Genomic DNA, 17,528 nt, shown 5'->3' with positions numbered 1-17,528 from the left:
GCCGAGCCCAGACTTCTTGCATAAGCTCACGGCCCTGAAGAGGCAGGGCTGCCTGTGGTCTCCTCTCTGGTAAACCAGTCAGTGGAGGTAGGGGTGCATGGGGTACTGGTCCCATCCTGGTTACACCCTTGCAGAGACCCTAAGTAATTATACACGGTGTGTGGACAGGTGCAAGCGTCTGTGTCCCCACGTAGGCCATTTGCAACACAGCTCAATGATCCAACCTCTTGGTACTCACGCGCCTGGGAATCTCCTCCCTCTCCACATCATGGGCTGGACATGTCACTTGCCTCTAAGGAGTAGAACATGGTACCACTGAGATTCTGTCATGAGAGCTTGTGCCTTCCACCCTGCTAGCACTCCCTGCAGCTCTCTCACTAGCGTGCACTAACGAAGCCACAGCACAAGCTGCTCTGTGGAGAGGCCCTTCATGGCAAGGGACTCAGGGATGCTCTGGCCAGTGCCTGGTGAGGGACAGAGCCTTAGTCCAGCAGCCCATGAGGAACGGAATCCTGCCAACGTTCAGCGAGTGAGCTTGGGAGTGGACCCTTGCCTGGCTGAGCTTTCAGAGAAGAACACAGCCCTAGGCTGACACCGTGCCTCAGACCCAGAAGCAGCGGGCCTGGCTAAGCCGTGCCCGGGTTCCCGGCCCACAGACAGTGAGGTGCCAGATGTGTGTTGTTATAGCAGCTACACTGGGATAATTTGTTGCGTGGCAATAGATGACGAGAGCATGGCTGCAGGAGCATTGAGTATCTCTAGGAAGATGCCCACCCCGCACCCTGTCATAAATGTTGGATTTCATGGTATGGGTGTTCAACGATATCCCACTGTTTGGGGGCAACAGTCTTTATCCATGGCCCGGATGCAGCTCTGGGCAGGCACTCTGAGTCTGCAGAGGAAGTCAAAGAGAAGCTCCTGGCCTTTTGTGGGCAGATGTGTTGGTGAGAATGACAGAATCCTGAACTGTGCACGGGTTCGTTTGAGTGGCTCTGATTACAGATGCCCCCAGAACACGGACAGGATGACTCACCGAGAGCTCTGCGCTCTGGCTGAAGGTCTACACCTGTGTGCAGAGGAAGGCGGGTGCTCCAGGTGGGGCCGGAGGGTAGTGTGGCTGTGGCAGTGGACACTCTGCCTTGCAAAGCCTGGGAGACAGGCATGAATCTGGCCCCCTGACATGGCAGCTGCAATCCTAAGACACTGAGAGGTTTTCTAGATTGTGTTTTAAAAACAATCCTTTCAATAGGAAATTGTGGTTGAGGCCAGAGAGTTTCATACTTTAAATAACACATGTATTTTTCTTCTAGATATGTCCAGTTGAAAGGTTAGCTCTGAACCCTCAACACGACTGGACAAATGCAGCCTCTGATTTCATCCACTAATGATCTTTGTTTTCCCGTCATCAGCAAACAGTGCTTATACTTTATCAGCTCAATCACTGTTATCACCCGCTGTTAGGATAAGCAAAGTTAAAAGCCACTCGACACACCAGCTCTGCTGCTTGCAACTGTTTTTGTTTCCTTGCCTTATAGAGCGAGTTCCCCATCACAGCAAGATCCAGGGCCTGACAGATCATGACTGTATTATGGCCAGTAGTGCTACGCATAACGCCATTTGTGGTCTCTAATTAATCGATTGCATCGTATGCAGTTTGTATTCACAAAACTCAAGCTGTTGGAGAAATATTTTATTCTCCTTTTAGAAAACTGAGGCTTAGAGGGGATGAGTCCCATGAGCCAGAACAGGCTGGACTTGGATCTGCCTGCCCTAAGGTCTAAGCTGCTTCGCTAGGGCAGGAGCTGGGAAACTTTTTCGGTACAGGCCCAGATAGGAAGACTTTGAAGCTGTGAGGGACATAAGGCTCTGTTGCAACTACTCAGCTCTACCTTTCTATGGCAAAAGTAACCTCTGGCAATATGTAAACCCGTGGCTGTGGCTGTGGCTGTGTTCCAATAAAACTTTATTTATAGACACAGGCAATGAACTGGTTGCCCCTGGGCCAAGTTTGTAGGTCCTGCTCAGAGGCAAGGAGGGCTGGAGTGGGGCTGGAATGCCAGGGAAGGCCTGGCTGCTGAGCTGGCTTGCCAAGCACAAAGAGCCCTGGCCCAGGTGTACCAGGCCATCACCCTTGTGACCTTGTCCCTGTTATTTAACCCCACAACTGTCAGGCGGGCAACTGGGACAGCCAAGCAGGCTCTGGACACCATGGGACCCCTGGAGGGTCAAGTGAGAGTTGTCCATGGCTGTGCTTGGGCTGCTGCAGAAGATGAGCTTCTGGGACAACCTGCAGGAGGCAGGTGACAGATGACATGGTGCCGGGGAAAAGCCAAGCTGGAAGGGTGCACAGATGGGCTCAACCCACTGAGTGCGCATGTTTTGAAACCTGATGCCTTTCAGTTCTGATTTTGATTCTAGGGTCCTTATTTCCAATGAGGACAATGGCTGCCTCAGATGAAGCAGTCACACCTGTGTGTCCTGGTACCACTGGTCAGCTGGGACTTCCTGGGGAACCCTCTGGAAGCACCTGTGCTTTGGTTTTTCTCACCTGTGCAATGAAGGCAACCTTTAAACCCCGCACTGCTTGGATGTGGCCAGTGTCTGTTATCTACGACAGAGGAGATCCCTCTGACTCTTCTATTCCACCATGTCCTAGTGCCAGGAGCTGCCGCGCCAAGTGTCAAGAGCTGTCGAGCACTTAGTCCTCCGGGGGAGGTCAGAGGAGCACTGTTTGGAAGATCCACATGCAAGCGAGCTGGAGGAACTGGGCCAGGCCAGTGAAGAGCCACAGGTCAAGCAGGTTAGGGATTTAGTCAAATGGCCAGTGCGCCCTCGGCCGGCACTTGGCACTCGGAGAAGCTGCAGCGTAGAGTTCACAGCCTCCCATGAGCCAGACCCAGCAGCCATGAGGCTGACCACGAAGCATCCTTTTCCTCCTTGCAGGGGAATGTTTTCAAAGCACCAGGAACAAGAGCAAAGGTCCACCAATCTTGGTCCTGGCCAGCCCAGGCCACTGTGAAGGCCTAACTGCCTCCCCTTTTCTCCGATTCCTGGGGGAAGAGGAGGCTGAGGCTGCAGGTTCACCTGTGAGGCCATTCCCATGATTTCTGTTGAATAAGAAGGAAAATTACATGGTGTGCTCCAACAAGAGGTGAGGCTGGGATTCAAGCCCAGACTGTCCCATTCCAGAGTGGGACTCTCCTGGCCACAGCCTCAGTCTCCAGCCATGTCCTAAAAGAGTCAGGGAGGGAGGAAGGGAGGTGGCCTTGTCAGCCAAGAGGTGGCAATCTACGCAATAGATCACCTCGGAACACTTCTCCGCCAGGCCCCACATAAGGCACTGGATCACAGCAAGGGCCTGTGCGCCCAGAGACGGCAGTCGGGCACGTGTCCTCGCCCGCACACGATCTGGTGCAGGATACAGATGCCAATAGGCGAGTCCACCCCTCGGGGTTAGCTCCACGCTGGGGATGAGCACGCCTGGGCCAGGACTCCTGGGAAGGCCTGTCGAGGCTGGGCCTTGAGCAGTTCACAGGGCTGGGTGGGGAGACGGGGAGGGGACAGCAGCTCCAGAGGGAGCAGCTGCTGAGAGGCTGGGGTGAGACCGCACAGCAGGTCGGAGGTTTCTCCGGAAAGGCTTTGGAGGGAGAATGATGCAGTGACAGTGGAGCTAGAGAGAGGTGGCTTGGCTGTGGCTGGGGACTGCACTGGGCGCAAAGGCCTAGCCCAGAGGCGCTTCTGTGAGGACACGTGCTGCCAACAGTGGCCTGAGCAAGGCCCACAGCCAGGACAGAGGAGAAAAGTGACAAAGGTGGATCTGACACTAAGGACCTGGAGTAAACCAGTCATGGTGACCAGGGAATTGAGGTGGACAACAAGCTGGGTTTGAGGAGCCTGTGGGCCACCTCAGCTATGTTGGGGACATAGCTGGACATGTGGGTGTGGACTCACTTGAGTCATCTAGGATGGAGGGGAGACGCAGGTGTCATGTGGCCCCAGAAGGCAGCCAAGGGTGTGGGAGTGATGTGACCACGTGGTGGGGTGGCAACAGAAGAGCCGGGCCCAGCAGAAGCGGCTGGGAGGGAGCCCAGGAGCGAGGGAGCTGTGCTCTGGACGCCAACCAGGGAGCCGAGGGCCAGGTGCAGACCACGGATGAGGAGCAGCCGATACACTTTGTCACCAGAAACCAACTGCACGACTATAGTAAATAATAATGCATTGTGTATTTCAAAATTGATAAAAGAGCAGATTTCAAATATTTTTACCACAAAGAAGTACGCAAGGTGATGAATTTCACATTGCACATTGTAAATATCACAGTACTCCAAAAATATATATAATTATTATTTGTCAGTTAAAAATAAAATTAAGAGAAGAAGCTAATCAACTGGCAGTGCAGCTTCAGTGGTGTCAGGGGCTGAGCTGACCAGTGTGCAAGTGGAGGGACTGAGGCCCCAACCCTTCAAGGCTCGACCCCGGAGAGCCTCACACCCTGAGAAGGCCCTGGCCAGGCGTCCTCTCTTCCCTCAGGCAAGCTCCCAGGGACAGGGCCCAGGCCGCAGTGCCCAGCATTTGCTGAGCAAGGGGTGCTCGGCAGAGAGTCTCCGCGGACAGCCAGTGTGGCAAAACACCGGAGTTTCCAGAGATTTCCTGGCCTAGGACTGACTAACACTCAGCTTGTGTGATGTTTAGGATCCTTTCCAAATAAAGCATTAGGCATTAGAATATTCTCTGTAACCTTTCTACGTTTATGGAAATAGGGTTATTAATAATATCACTTATCCACCAGCATTTCCTGGGCACCCACATCTGCCAGGAACAGCCACAGCCCGGCTGAAGTAAGCAGCACATGAAGCATGAGATGGACACGCCACGGCCTGGGGCCAGGGCGACGCTCCTGTGACCACAGCGTTGGCCTGGGCAGGGCCTGGGGGCCCATGGCCAGTCCCAAGAGCGGTTTTGATTTTCTCCTCTAGACAATGAGGATCCACCAAAGGGTAGGAACAGGAACGTGTGATCCTGAAGGTGCCACAGAGCCCACCCCTCCCCACTGCTAGAGGAGCCTTGGGTCACAGCTCACCTATGGGCAGGACACCTCCCTCCCACCAGCTTCAATGAAGCCAGGGCCAGGGCCACCATCTCTCTGGGAGCCATATCTGCCCCCACACACGACAGCTTGGTTCTGGGAGCACCTGTGTTCTCTGAGCACCTGCCCCCATCCTCCAGCCCCCACTGTGCTCCAAGAGCCTGTCTCAGATTCTCAGGCCACCTGGCTGGCAGCTGTGGGAACCTCACTAAGAAGGTATCCTGGGATAGTGAGTGCTGCAGAGAGCCTGCAGGAATCCATGGAGGACCTGAATGGTATCTTGAAATTCCCCACCCAGCATGGCGGGGGGTGGACAAACTCTCTGCCCTGGGTTGGGTGCAGCAGTGTTGGAGGATGACCCATGCAGCACTTGCATCCCAGAAAATCTCATCTGAACCCCTTGGTGATTGTGCATTAAAGGAGCAAAAAACAGGAGCTGCAGCACCCGAGGGTGGGAAGGAGCCCAAGGAGCCCTCTGACCCTGCAAACACGTGATAAAGGGTTGGCCCATTATCTCTCCGAGGGCCAGCCACTCAACTGTGAATTGGAGGTAGCGATTCCCACTGCAGTGATGGTGGTGACAGTTTGTGCCTCGCACGTGGTGGGCCCTCAGCAGATTCACTCAGCTGTCCCTGATGGCTTAGCTGGACCTACATGCAGCACTGCCTACCGGCATCGGCCAGGAAACAACAGCCTGGGGTTTGCATAACGTCATTACTGTGTGTCTCACTAATAGTTACCCGGGGATCCTGTTGAACAGCCATGATGAGATAGCACAGCCCTATGAAGTGCGGGGTAACAACATTAATTACTCTGTAAACAAGTGCCATCCACTCTTCATCGTAAACACATGTTTTCAAACGAGCACAGCTCTGAGTCCTTTTCATTCCACTTAAACAGGCTCCAGGACTGGCTTTATTTGTCACCAGGGGGAGCTAAAACAACCAGAAGCTTTGTTATTTTTTTCCCATTCCAACCAACAGTAATTAAAAATTTGGAGTACTTAGAAGAAAGGTAGAACCCACATTCTACAATAAGTTTTTGTGCATTAAGAAAACAGCAAACCAATAATTTCAAGACACTTTTCTGTCTCCCTAAGCAGCCTGTACACCAAAGCAACCCAAATAGCACCTAAAGCCATTGGATACTTAGAAATATGGAGTTTATGTGTCTGTTTCCTCTTTTTTGATGAAAGTTATAAAGCCAAGGCCCACAGTTCTGGGCATCTGCTGCTGACCTGACTTGGCCACCAGGCCCCACCGGATTCAGGGACAAGGCAAGTCCTGGCTCCCTTTTGTAGAAAACCAATAGAGTTGCTCTGTTGGCTGGAGTAGTATTTAATGTGTCTCAGTAACTGGGTGAGCCTCAGCCTCAGGCTGTGATCAGCTGTGGGCAGAGCAAGGAGGGACAAGACATTTCAATATCTGGGTTCACAGCAATGGGTGCAGTAAAACTGCCGGGAACGACTCCATAGTCAACATGCAGGACTGAGAACGTGGCCAAATCTACCACAGGACACAGGAGAGACAGGCCAGTCCCAGGAGAGGAAGTATGAGTAGAAGGAAGATGTCAAGAATTTCTATTACTATATCAGTTTATAATTTAATACACTTTCCATCAAAACCTCAGTAGAATTTGCTGTTTTGAGAACTTGCCAACATGATTGTAAAGTTTGTAAAATGGCTGAGAAATTTTGGAAAACAAAAAAGATTAAGATAAGCCCTACTGAATATAAAAATATGTAATAAAGTGATATAAATGAAAAGTTTGGTGGTACCAGAGCAATAGTAAAGATGTCTGTAGATCTAAAGAAAGTCCTCTGACTTAACTGTATGTAAGAATTCAAAACATTTCAGATGTACCACAAGAATCAATCAATAGACAGTACTGGAGAAAACTTCTCTGGAAACGAATAATCTATTTAGAGCTGACTTTATACCAGGTATTAAAAAAAATTCCAGCTGGATTTAAGAGTTTAATGGAAAATATGAAATCATAAAAATTCTGAAAAAAATTTTGGTGAATATTCTGAATGGGGCCACAGGTCTAGAGGTTTGACCATGCAACAATTTAAACACACTAAAGTTAAAGACAAACAACAGAAAGGGAAAACTGTTTGCCACCAACATGATCAAATGTGATATCCCTAATATATAAGGAGCTCTTAAAAATCAGCTCAAAATACTAAGACCTGTTAAAATAAAATAAAACGGAGACCAGGCTTGAGAACCTGCTGAGCAGACCAACTCAGGCCGTGGGGACAACCTTGACCTTGCTAAATTTGCAAACATAAATGAAATTTAACTTGGGCTATTTCTTATAAATGCCTATATTAAAGAAAAAAAAACTTAAGCTTTGTCAATCAGAAGCTATCAACTAATTTATAGCTATACAAGCAAGGATGTTCCAACAAGAAAGACCAAACAAGGCCGTGGCATAACTGCGACCAGTCATGTTTGCTTTGGCTGGCGTCCACATGCCACTTCACAAACCTTCCCCTTGGGCTCCCTCAGCAGAATCCAAATCACCTTCAGTTTGGTGCTGCCCAATTCATGAACTGCCATTAGCTCAAATAAATTATTCACGATTTTGTGTCTCAGTTTTACCTTTTAACGGACTCCCATGAGAAAAAGGACCATGAACAATACCAGGTATTTAATCATAGCTAGTCAACCCAAATCCCATATATTAAAACAATCATGAGATGACTTTTTGCCTAACACATCAGGAAAGATTAAAGATTAAAAGTGGAAGGAGGGAGGAATGAACCACAGACCTGTATCTGGTTACTGCTGAAGGAAGTCAATTAGTTAAGTTTTTCAAAAGGGAGAAGTGTTTATGTCATTGAACCATAAATTCTGCTTCTAGTATTTTATCCTAAAGAAAGTTTCAGATAAATTGTAAAAGATTTGTCATAGTGTCAGAGTAGCTTTATTTATAATAGCAAGGTAGTAGGCCCAGCACCCTCTGCAAATGTATTTGATGATGTAAAATAATAGTAAAAACCTCACAGGTTGTTTATAAAGTTTTCCACCACCTGGGACCCAGCCCATGCCACCTAGCCAGGTACCACCCGCCTCACCCAGAGGAGGCATTGCCTGGCCTTGTACGACCCCCCCATACCCCTCTCACCCTCACCTACAGACACACTATGTGCCAGACACACACACAACCAGGGCTGCAAATGCAGTGTCAAGATGGGTCCCCAACTCTCCTGTGAGCCAGATCACAACTCCAAAGCCCTCCTCCCTAGAAATTCGGGAGCCCTTATGATTTCCAATTCCCAGGAGGAGGCTACATATGCCAGGGTGGCCAGACCTGAGGCAGAGGCCAGGATCCGGAGGAAGCCTGTGGAGGAGGAGGCTGGGAGTGCTTCCCTCCCCACAGTGGGGCTATGCCCTGTGCTGCCTGCAGGTGCCAAGGATACTCGGACGCAGCTCCTAGACCAGCTGGGCAGGGAGATCAGAGCTGTATGAGCCACACATGTCCAAAAAGTCATGCCATGCTCCGAGCTCACAGACCTGCTGCCCATAGTTCAGGAATGGGGGGATCCCAGCTTGCTATCTTGTGCTCCCTCATTCCACTGGTGTGGCTCACAACCTAACCCCACCTTGGTGGCCAACTGGGGCCCGGCTGCCTGAACAAAACCAGAGAGTGTGGAATCTGCCACGGCTATCACTGGCTGCAGCTGCCGCCTTTGCTATGGTTTGGATATGGTTCTTCTGACCCTCCGAACCTCATGTTGAAATTTAATCCCCAATGTGGTGATGTGGGGAGGTGTTTGGGCTGTGAGAGCAGATCCCTGACGGACTGCATGGTGCTATCCTCGTGGTAACATGTTCTCACTTTGTTAGTTCCTTAAGAGCTAGGCATTGAAAAGGGCCTGGTGCCTCCCTTCCCTCTCTCCTGCTTCCTCTCTTGCCCTGTGATCTCTGCACACGCCAGCTCTCTCCCCTTCTGCTGTGAGTGGGAACAGCCTGACACCCCCCCCACCCCCAGAAGCAGATGCAGGCACCAGCAGAACTGTGAGCCAAATAAACCCCTCTTTATAAATTCCCCAGCTTCAGGTGTTCCATTATTGCAACACTAAGCAGGCCAAGACAACCTGTTCCTGATGGCACTTGCACTGTGCCTCCAGGGTCCCTCATCTGCCTCAGTGTCTCTCCTATGGCTAGGCCATCCCTGCTGAAATGTCTGCCCCCCACCTTGACTGCTCTGAGAAACGCCTTTGAACAGATTTTTGTGCAAAGAGAAGCACAAATAACGTATGCTCCAAATGTTGTATTTCACGCATCCTCATCTGTATGCAAATATTGCTTGACCATTGCAGAAAAACCCTGCTAAACCAAGCCTCTGTGCTATTGATTGGCTTATAACAATAACCTTTCCAAATTGCAAAAGGTCACCTGATGTGTTTCTAGCCGGCAGCCCAGCAGCCCAAACCTCCCTCCGGCTGCTCTGCATTTCCTGCCAGGCTGGGCCTTTATCCTCAGGGAAATTCTAATTGCTCTGAGCCGGAAGCATCACCCATTGAAATCTGCACCTTCAGAGCTGAGCAGAGACACCAGGCTGTACGCCAAACCCATGGAACTCTTTAAAACCATCCGCCAAGAAGGAGGGCAAGAGTGGGAGGGTGTCACTCCTGTTAGCTGAGTCACGTTAGGCCAGAAGGACGGGGCCATGACCTGATCTAAAACCACGACACTGTGTCTCACGGCAGGTTAGCCACACAGAAGTGTGATTCCCTCGAATCCAGCTTAGGGGACACATCTCATCTCACAGGCATAGAAGCATCGATCCACATGGCCTCACGAGGCCTGGAGAATGGGCCATGGCTGAAGCTCAGTGAGGGCCGGGCGGCTGGTGAAGTATAAACCTCTACCCCCTCCAGGGGACAAATCTCACTTCACACATCGGTTGCCCACTGGGATAGGAACAGTGCTCTTGTAGAGCAAAGCCATGATGAATATCAGGGCTCCAGATAGTGACAGAGCCATGGGGCTCACAAGCAAGGCTTGTCACCCACTTTAGCTGCTAGGAAATTCCAGCGCCGGCTGAGCTGTCTTTACCAGCCGGTGATGTGGAAACCTCTGGCCCCAACAGCAACAGGTTCCAGGAGGGAGAGTGCGGCCTGACATCTGAGACTCCTGGCCACAGTGCAGCCGGCTATTCCAACTGCTGATGCCAGCGGGGTTGGGGATGTGCAGAGCTTACCCGCTTCGCCTACGAAGACCTCCACGGGCGCGCTGGCTGGGCTCTCGCCGATGATGTTGTAGGCGGTCATGATCACTTCATAGCGCCTGTACTTCTTTAAATCTACAGGGTTAAAGGAACCAGGGTGAGCCTGCACCAGGAGCACCCTCCATCCTTACATAGTTCCAAGAGCCACACTGTTGGAATCAGCACCCTCCCAGGATGGGCTGGGGATTGGCTTTTCCACAGAGAAGCCTGTGAAATGCCTCCACCCCCTCGCAGGAGCACCCCGCCCCCTCCTGTTATGAATTCGGCACCTTCACCATGGCTAGGAAAAAAGACTCATCCTAGCCCATGTTCAGGTGAAAGGCAGCATGAAGCTCCCTCTTCTAAAGCAAAGGATTGAGTATACAAAACATAGTACGGGCCCGCCTTTTGGTCCAGACTCTCTCCTTAAAAGTAAGAACAGCTGGATTAAGACTCTGGGATTATTTAAAAAAAATTAAAGACAGTGGTAAACCAAAGGCTTTGAGTTTTTAATGACCATGTCCTGGAAGAAAAGGGTGTGGGCAGCTGCACAGAGCAGGTGGCCAAGCGAGGGCTCTGCACCAAGTGACAGAACCAGAGTAACTGACCTTTAAGCCAAAACATTCTGGAAGGTTCTCCCACTGGTTAATATTTCTTTGTGGGACTTGGCTTTTGTGAGGCTCTGCGTGTGTGTCTGAGCACCTGTGTGCTGCTGCGGATGGTGACGCGAATCAGGCCTTTGGACCCAGCCTCCTGCAAGCTGCCAGCTCAGTGGAGCTTCGGGGAACCAGACCACTGGGTCCTTTTATCATGGGCTCCCAAAAAGTGTTTCCCGGGTTCTGCCCATGCAGCTAAGCCAGGACCCAGCCCCCCAATATGCAGCACCGCTGGAGCCTTACAAATACCACATGGGAAGGGGCTTCCTAGAGCACGCTGGCCTGGCATGTTAGGCTCATCTCAGGGGCGTGTGTGACACGGAGTCTCGAGGAGAAGGGTGGGTGGAGCCAGGCAAATATGGACGTGGCACAGCCCTGTGGGCTTGGGCCACCCCTCTTTGGTTTTTCATAACCTGTGATTGAGAACCCTGAGCTTGGGAACCCTCCTGACTAGAACCTGGTTTATCCTTGAACTCTCTAAGTTGCCCCTCCACCGAGGGGACAAGTGGGAGGGTGGCTGGCCCCGGGGGGACTCAGCAAGTGCGTGTGATGGGAGTGATGACAACGAGTGAGGAACAATGGGGGTGAGTTGCACAGATGGCACAGGGACAAAGCGCCACCTTGGGAAGCAGCACGAGGGTATAGCCGACCTACGTGGGAATGGGGCGGGCCACCCTGGGTGGTGGGAGGAAAGAATAGGATGGCGCTGACAGCCTGAAGGATGCCCTCTCTCGGCAGACTCAGGGACCGCCAGCCTCCTCCACTTGCTAATCCAGCCAAGTTCTCCAAAGGAAGCGAATCACATGATGGGTCACCCCTTAGCCCTGCACTTTGACCTTGAAATGCCTCAGACAATGGGACATTGCACGGCTTTAAAAAGGACATTCTGACACTTGCTACAGTGTGGATGAACCTTGAGGATGTTATGCCCAGGGAAATAAGCCATCATGACAATGTGGATGTGCTCAATGCCACTCAACTGCTGACTTAAAAATGCCTAAGAGGATAAATTTCTTATGTGTATTTTACCACAATAAAAAAAGAAAGAGCTAAAAATAAGAGGGGGGGGGATAGGGAAGGGGGCCAGAGAGGAGATCTTGTTCAATCTGACTTTCTGTTCCAAACTCAAAGACCAGATGTCAGTAAATCTTCCCAGCCTCTAGTTTCTAGAAGTTTCCTTTCCTGTCTCCCTGGCAGTTCTGGTATGTTGAGAAGCAGCATTTGAAGGGGGGAATCCTAGAAATTAGAGTCATTAATCCAAGCTGGTTTCACTGGGTCCCCTGAGAGGCCACCTGGCGCTGGCTGACGGGAGTCCCCTGCAGGCGGTGCCCACTTACGTGTTAGTTCGTACGTTGTTAGTGTGGAGCTGCTGTTCACCGTCCTGAAGGTGCTTTGGGCTATCGGGTGAGCAAAGCAGAGAGGCGGTTAGCACGCAGGGACTCGGTTACTGCAAACGGTTACAGCAGAAACAAGGGAAACGGCACAGCCTCACTCGCATGCTGTCCAGGCCCCCACGTGGCACCTCCCAGGGCATGAAGACCATGCTGCCACCCACGCTCCCACACTCGCTGGGGTTATGGCACTTCTTCGTAAAACAGCAAGGCAGCCCAGCCCAAGATAGGTAGGGCTGTGCCCAGCCCTCTGATTCATTGGAACGTATTAGTATTTAGCACAACATAGCGCCAGTGGCACCAGGGAAGACACGCATGTCGGTATCTGCGGGGTGCCCTGGGGCAGGACGGCTGCCAGCTGGCTCTGGAAGAGGCACTCATGACCAGGTGCAAGGGCCCAACTGTGCTGCGGGGCCCTTCGATTTTGTTGTGCTTTGATTTTGTGGCAAAGCCCAGGGAAATGCTCATTGCTGTCTGGTCACCAGCAACGGACACCTTCAGGGCATGCCCAGAGTGCACAATCGCTGAGTGGCCGCCACACACCTGCACCCCGCATGCTCTGGTGGGCAAATGGCCTGCCTGTTCCCCGAGGGCAGGGCTGCCTCTCCTCTCGCTGCCTCCCCAGCATTTCCCACCAGAACATGCACCGAGCAGTTGCCAAGGGAACCTCCCTGCCCTGCCTGCAGTGACCGAGAGGCAGTACCTGTACCAGGACAGAGGGGACAGTGCTCACCTGTGAGCTCGGCCCGCAGAGCTGAAGGGCTCTTGAGCGTCTTGACCTCGGTGCCAGACCCAGCCTCAGACTCCAGCTCCCGGTAGTAGATCCTGTATCCCTGCAGGAGGCCGTTCAGGCTTTCGTCCCTTGGAGGCTGCAGAGACATCACACCCACTCAGCCACACTGAGCCAGCCTGCGTCCAGGCTTGGTGACCTCCACCCCGTTTTACTAGCCAGCCACACAGAGGGATGTCACCAGCTCAAAGGATAGATATCAGATTTGTGAATAGACCAGTGACCCCACACGTAGGCATGACTCCTGCCTGGGCACAGCCCCACTCTTCCTGGCTCAGGGTGTCTGACCCCCTGTGCAAATCTAGGGGCAGAGGGATTGTCATCCATCAGGGCTATGCTTGAGCCCCCAGTGTCCCCTACGTGGGGTGCTTGCCAACTCCCCGCAGTTCTCCTCAACTTTGCTGAAAGGTACAAGGACCACCTGTACGGAGGGAAATGGTGCCACTAAGCATTTGGATATTTTGGCTCCAAATTCTCCACGGCCTGGGGGGTTGGACTATTATCTTGGTAGGGACTTTTTCCATGGGCTTTTCCTTTTCTCTCTTTACCTTTCATGGCTATTGGATTTTGATGTCAGGCGAATCTCTTGCTTTTTGCTTTTTCCCTCCTAGGGCTGCCAGGTTTGCAGGACATGCAGCTAGGCCTGAACCTCAAACTCATTGTTCTGAAATCAAATATAACTGGGCATGCGGCACTTTCCCTGGATGCCCGCTGCCTCCCCTTTCCTGACGGCCTTCCACGGGGTAACCTACAGGTGGAAATGTTTTTTAAATCCCCCAAGAGAACAGCTGGCAAAACACAACCGGAAGTGAACACAACGAGCACAGAGGGCACCTCCAGGATGGGGTGTGCCTGGGGCAGTGGAGGGTGGTCAGCAGAGCAGCATGGTCCCAGGGGCAGCCACCCCACCCATCCACATCCCGTGATCACTGACCACTTCCCCAGCAGAGAGCCCCCTGCTCACTGGCTCAGCGAGTTCCTGGGACTCATCAGGAAAACAGAACAAAACCCAACCCGAGCCGGGAGCTGGGAGCTCAGGAAGCCGAGAGCTGGCAGCAGAGGAGGGGAGGATTGTGGCACAGCCCAGAGCTGGGCCAGGGAGAGGAGGGGACTGGAGCTTCTGCTGTGGCTTTTATGTTATTAAATGTTCTCCTTTTCTTTTCTCCTGATTTTGAGGAGAAAACCTTCGTGTTCAGGATGCCTTGTGCACCCAGCAGTGGAGATCCAGGCTGTATGTTTGTTCTGCAGCCCACACACCCTGGCTGCCCCTCCCTGAGGACTGGGTACTTCAGCCCTTCCCATAAAACTGGAGGTGCGCACAGGGTCCGTTTTCCCTGTGGGGTCTACAGAATTGTTTTCAGAGCAGCTTTTAGGTTTTCAGATTTTTAGCCCTACTCTTTAAAACTTGGTTCCGTGTGCTAAGGATATGTGTTCAATGTCACATTGAACTGAAAATCGGTGCCAGGTATGTGTTGTGAGCGCGTCACAATAGATGTGGAGACAGAAAGAAACACCGTGTGTGTTGTGTGGGTGTGTATATGCATAGCACGTGATACATGGACTCAATAACCACAGCAGAGAGGTTCTGGGCAATTTGCTATTTCATCTCTAGTCCTGGTTTTCTTATTGGCTATAGTTGCAACTGAAATTAAAACCCATCTTCTGTAGGGAGTAAATCTTCTAACATAATTGCTAACCACATTGTAATAGAAAGCTTATTTAACCCCCTTCTTAAAAGAAATGTAATAGATGGAAAGTTGAAAAAGTCAGTGTGTAAGAATAAAAAGAGGCCTTTCTCCACACGCCGTCAGTTTTTTCAGAGAAGGTGGAAGGAGTGACATCCACACTGAGGCACGATGACTTGGCCAGCCCCAGAGAGTCCAGTGCCTCTGTCAGGCTGCTGCACAGATGCGGCCCCTCAGGGAGGAAGGATAGCTCTGTGCCAAGGTCCGGTCTGCAGGGAGGGATAGGGCTACCAGGAAGCTCCTCTCTGGCACAGCTGGAGCTGACTGCACATGCTGCACCCCGTGGTGGGCTCTGGGCATCTGGCTGAGTAAACGCATGACAGCACTGAGCTCTGTGCTGCGGGGGAAGCAGTTTCAGCCTTGCCATCTCACTGGGTCTACAGATCCCCTGAGCTCTGTATGATGTGCAAGGTGCCACAGGAGTGGGTAAGAAAAAGACCCTGGAGCCTCAGAAAGGGAGTGCTCCCTGTGCACGGCAGAAGCGGAGGATAATGTAGGAGCAATGGCTTTGAGCTGCCCTTAGAGGAGGAGGGAGCTTTTGCTGAGGGGAGGTGCACCACAGCACCTCGGGCAGACCCATCAGGCAGGAGTGAAGGATGTGGAGGGATGGGAAGGTGCCCAGGTGGTGGGGCAGGTATGGGGCAGGCACAGGAGGAGCAGCCAGGCCGAGGGAGACAGTCCCCAGCCTGAGCCAAGGTTAGCCCAGGTCCTGCATCACCCCACATGGGGGGACTCCCAGAGGGATCTGCAGTTGAACTCAGAGACTGACCAGAGTAGAGCTTCTTCCATGCCCACTGAGGAGCCACACATGGGCTCGGTTGGTGCCCCGGGCTGCTGTTCCTCCTTGTCAACAATGAGTCTTGTGAAAACGTACAGGTGGAACCCTTTGCCCCCTTTGCCCAGTGAGAGACAGCAGAGGCTTCTGAGACCCTGGGGGCTTTTGACTTCCCTATACCCAGGTCACTGTGTACCCGGGAGCCTGCTTTCTCTGCTCCAGGCTCTGGTCTGTCAGATGGCCCAGGCAGTCCTGCTGAGCGTCCCTGGGCACTGTTATTGCTTGGTCACACTGGCAGGAGGTGGGAGTGGCAGGGGTCTGGGCAGTGCAGATGAGAAATCTCACGTTCCCATGCCTGGGGTCTGGGCTGACTGGAGTCAGCAAGAAGGGAGCGGAGAGTGGGCAGATCAAAGGCTTGCAGCTGGGGCTCTGTAAGTCCCAGCCAGCAACCTCACCCCGAGGTCACCTTCAAAGCCTGCCTCCCCATCCCAGATTGTACTCGCGTCAGCTTCAGGCACTCAGACCTCAGCAGGAAGATTGCAAAGGCCTCTGGCCAACTCTACAGACACGGGAGGCAGAGATAGGATTACAGCGAGAGCAATTTACTTTTAGGGGAGGAGGAAAGCTAGGGATGGGGGGCACTGGATTCAATTTACCAAAAATATCAAATAAGCAGGAGGTTGGGAAAATAAAACTGTCCTTGCTGGGGCCCCAGTGTGGACTGTAACTGGCAGCAAATGCACCACCCCCCAGTTCACGTCCACACGTCCTGGGGCTGGAGATGGGAAGTGGCTGAAGTCTGACCTGGGACTGACAGGTATTTCTAGCTTTAGAGATATAAGGAGAAGAAGCCAAGCCCTTTGCCCCACAGTCACAGTGGCCAGCAACCACAGGGCTGAGGCTCACATTTGGCCAACAGCTGAGGTGATGGCTGTTTGCACCAGAAATCCCAGAGCATCTGCATGGTCAAAATGTGGCCCCTCTCAGCAGGAATCCTATAGGCTAGGGAGGGGATCAGGTGGCTGGACAGCCCTGAGGGTGGCTTCTCTAAGGGTCCTGGCCCCTCTATGAGGGTGCAGGACACACGACGGCCACACTCCTTCCAGTTGCCTGTGCAGTCAGGGCTGGGCCCACCCCAGCTGCTGGCCTCTGCCTTCCTGCCCAGGGCCCTCTGCTTAGGGGAGGCAGGCAGGGCAGGACCCGGACCCTCCCCACTCTGCAGACAAGTACCTGGGACTTTGGGAATGTTCCCAAGACCTCATGGCAAGTACCAGGCAGAGCTGGCTCTAAAGTCAAAATCTAACCCAACTGCCATGATCTCTTGGGCAGCTGAGCTTCTAGTTCACATCTAGTAACTTCTGTTTCCTGGAGAATACAACAGGGATTCCCTGTGATATTAAGTCCCCGTGGTTTAGTGGAGCACAGGGGGCCCAACATACCTTCCCTGAGACACAGCATCAAATACCAGTGACTTCCTGCCAAAACCTTTTGCCTGGCCCGTGGTGCCTGGTGCCTGGTGCCTGGTGCTCTTCTCCTGGCCTCCTACCTGGGGAGGTCTGTCCTTCAGTGTGTTCAGCTGCCCCCACAATCTTCCCACTAATGTGTTACAGAGCTCATCACACAAAATGAAAGTTAAGTTTTGCAGTCCGTCTTGCACACTCTGGGGCTCCGTGCCTACCCAGGGGCTGGCTCTGTGGATGATGGTGCAAGTGAAGAGACAAGGAAACAATCCATGAGTTCTGAATAGGCCCTGATGCCTCCCTACCCCTGCTCAGGCAGCTGAGGCTGCCTCTTAAGAAGGTGCCCATTGCTACACGGAGTCCTTCTTCCAAGAAGAGCTCTGTGAATGATGTCATCTATTGCTT

General features: G+C 52.3%; 1 protein-coding gene across 1 annotated transcript in view; it reads right to left on the bottom strand.

Moving 5' to 3' along the window:
• SDK1 (sidekick cell adhesion molecule 1) overlaps window positions 1-17,528 on the bottom strand; it is a 905,178-nt gene that overhangs the window by 58,587 nt on the left and 829,063 nt on the right. Inside the window, exons 33-35 of the mRNA XM_020281544.2 lie at window positions 13,087-13,222; window positions 12,300-12,359; window positions 10,301-10,402 (exon numbers count right to left, since the gene is read on the bottom strand). Of these exons, the coding sequence (XP_020137133.2) occupies window positions 10,301-10,402; window positions 12,300-12,359; window positions 13,087-13,222 (298 nt within the window). The remainder of the gene's footprint in view (window positions 1-10,300; window positions 10,403-12,299; window positions 12,360-13,086; window positions 13,223-17,528) is intronic.

The sequence above is a fragment of the Microcebus murinus genome, chromosome 19 (genome assembly GCF_040939455.1).
Source record: "Microcebus murinus isolate Inina chromosome 19, M.murinus_Inina_mat1.0, whole genome shotgun sequence".
NCBI lineage: Eukaryota > Metazoa > Chordata > Mammalia > Primates > Cheirogaleidae > Microcebus > Microcebus murinus.
The sequence above is the reverse complement of the archived record's forward strand: the minus strand, read 5'-3'. Positions and strand labels throughout refer to the sequence as shown.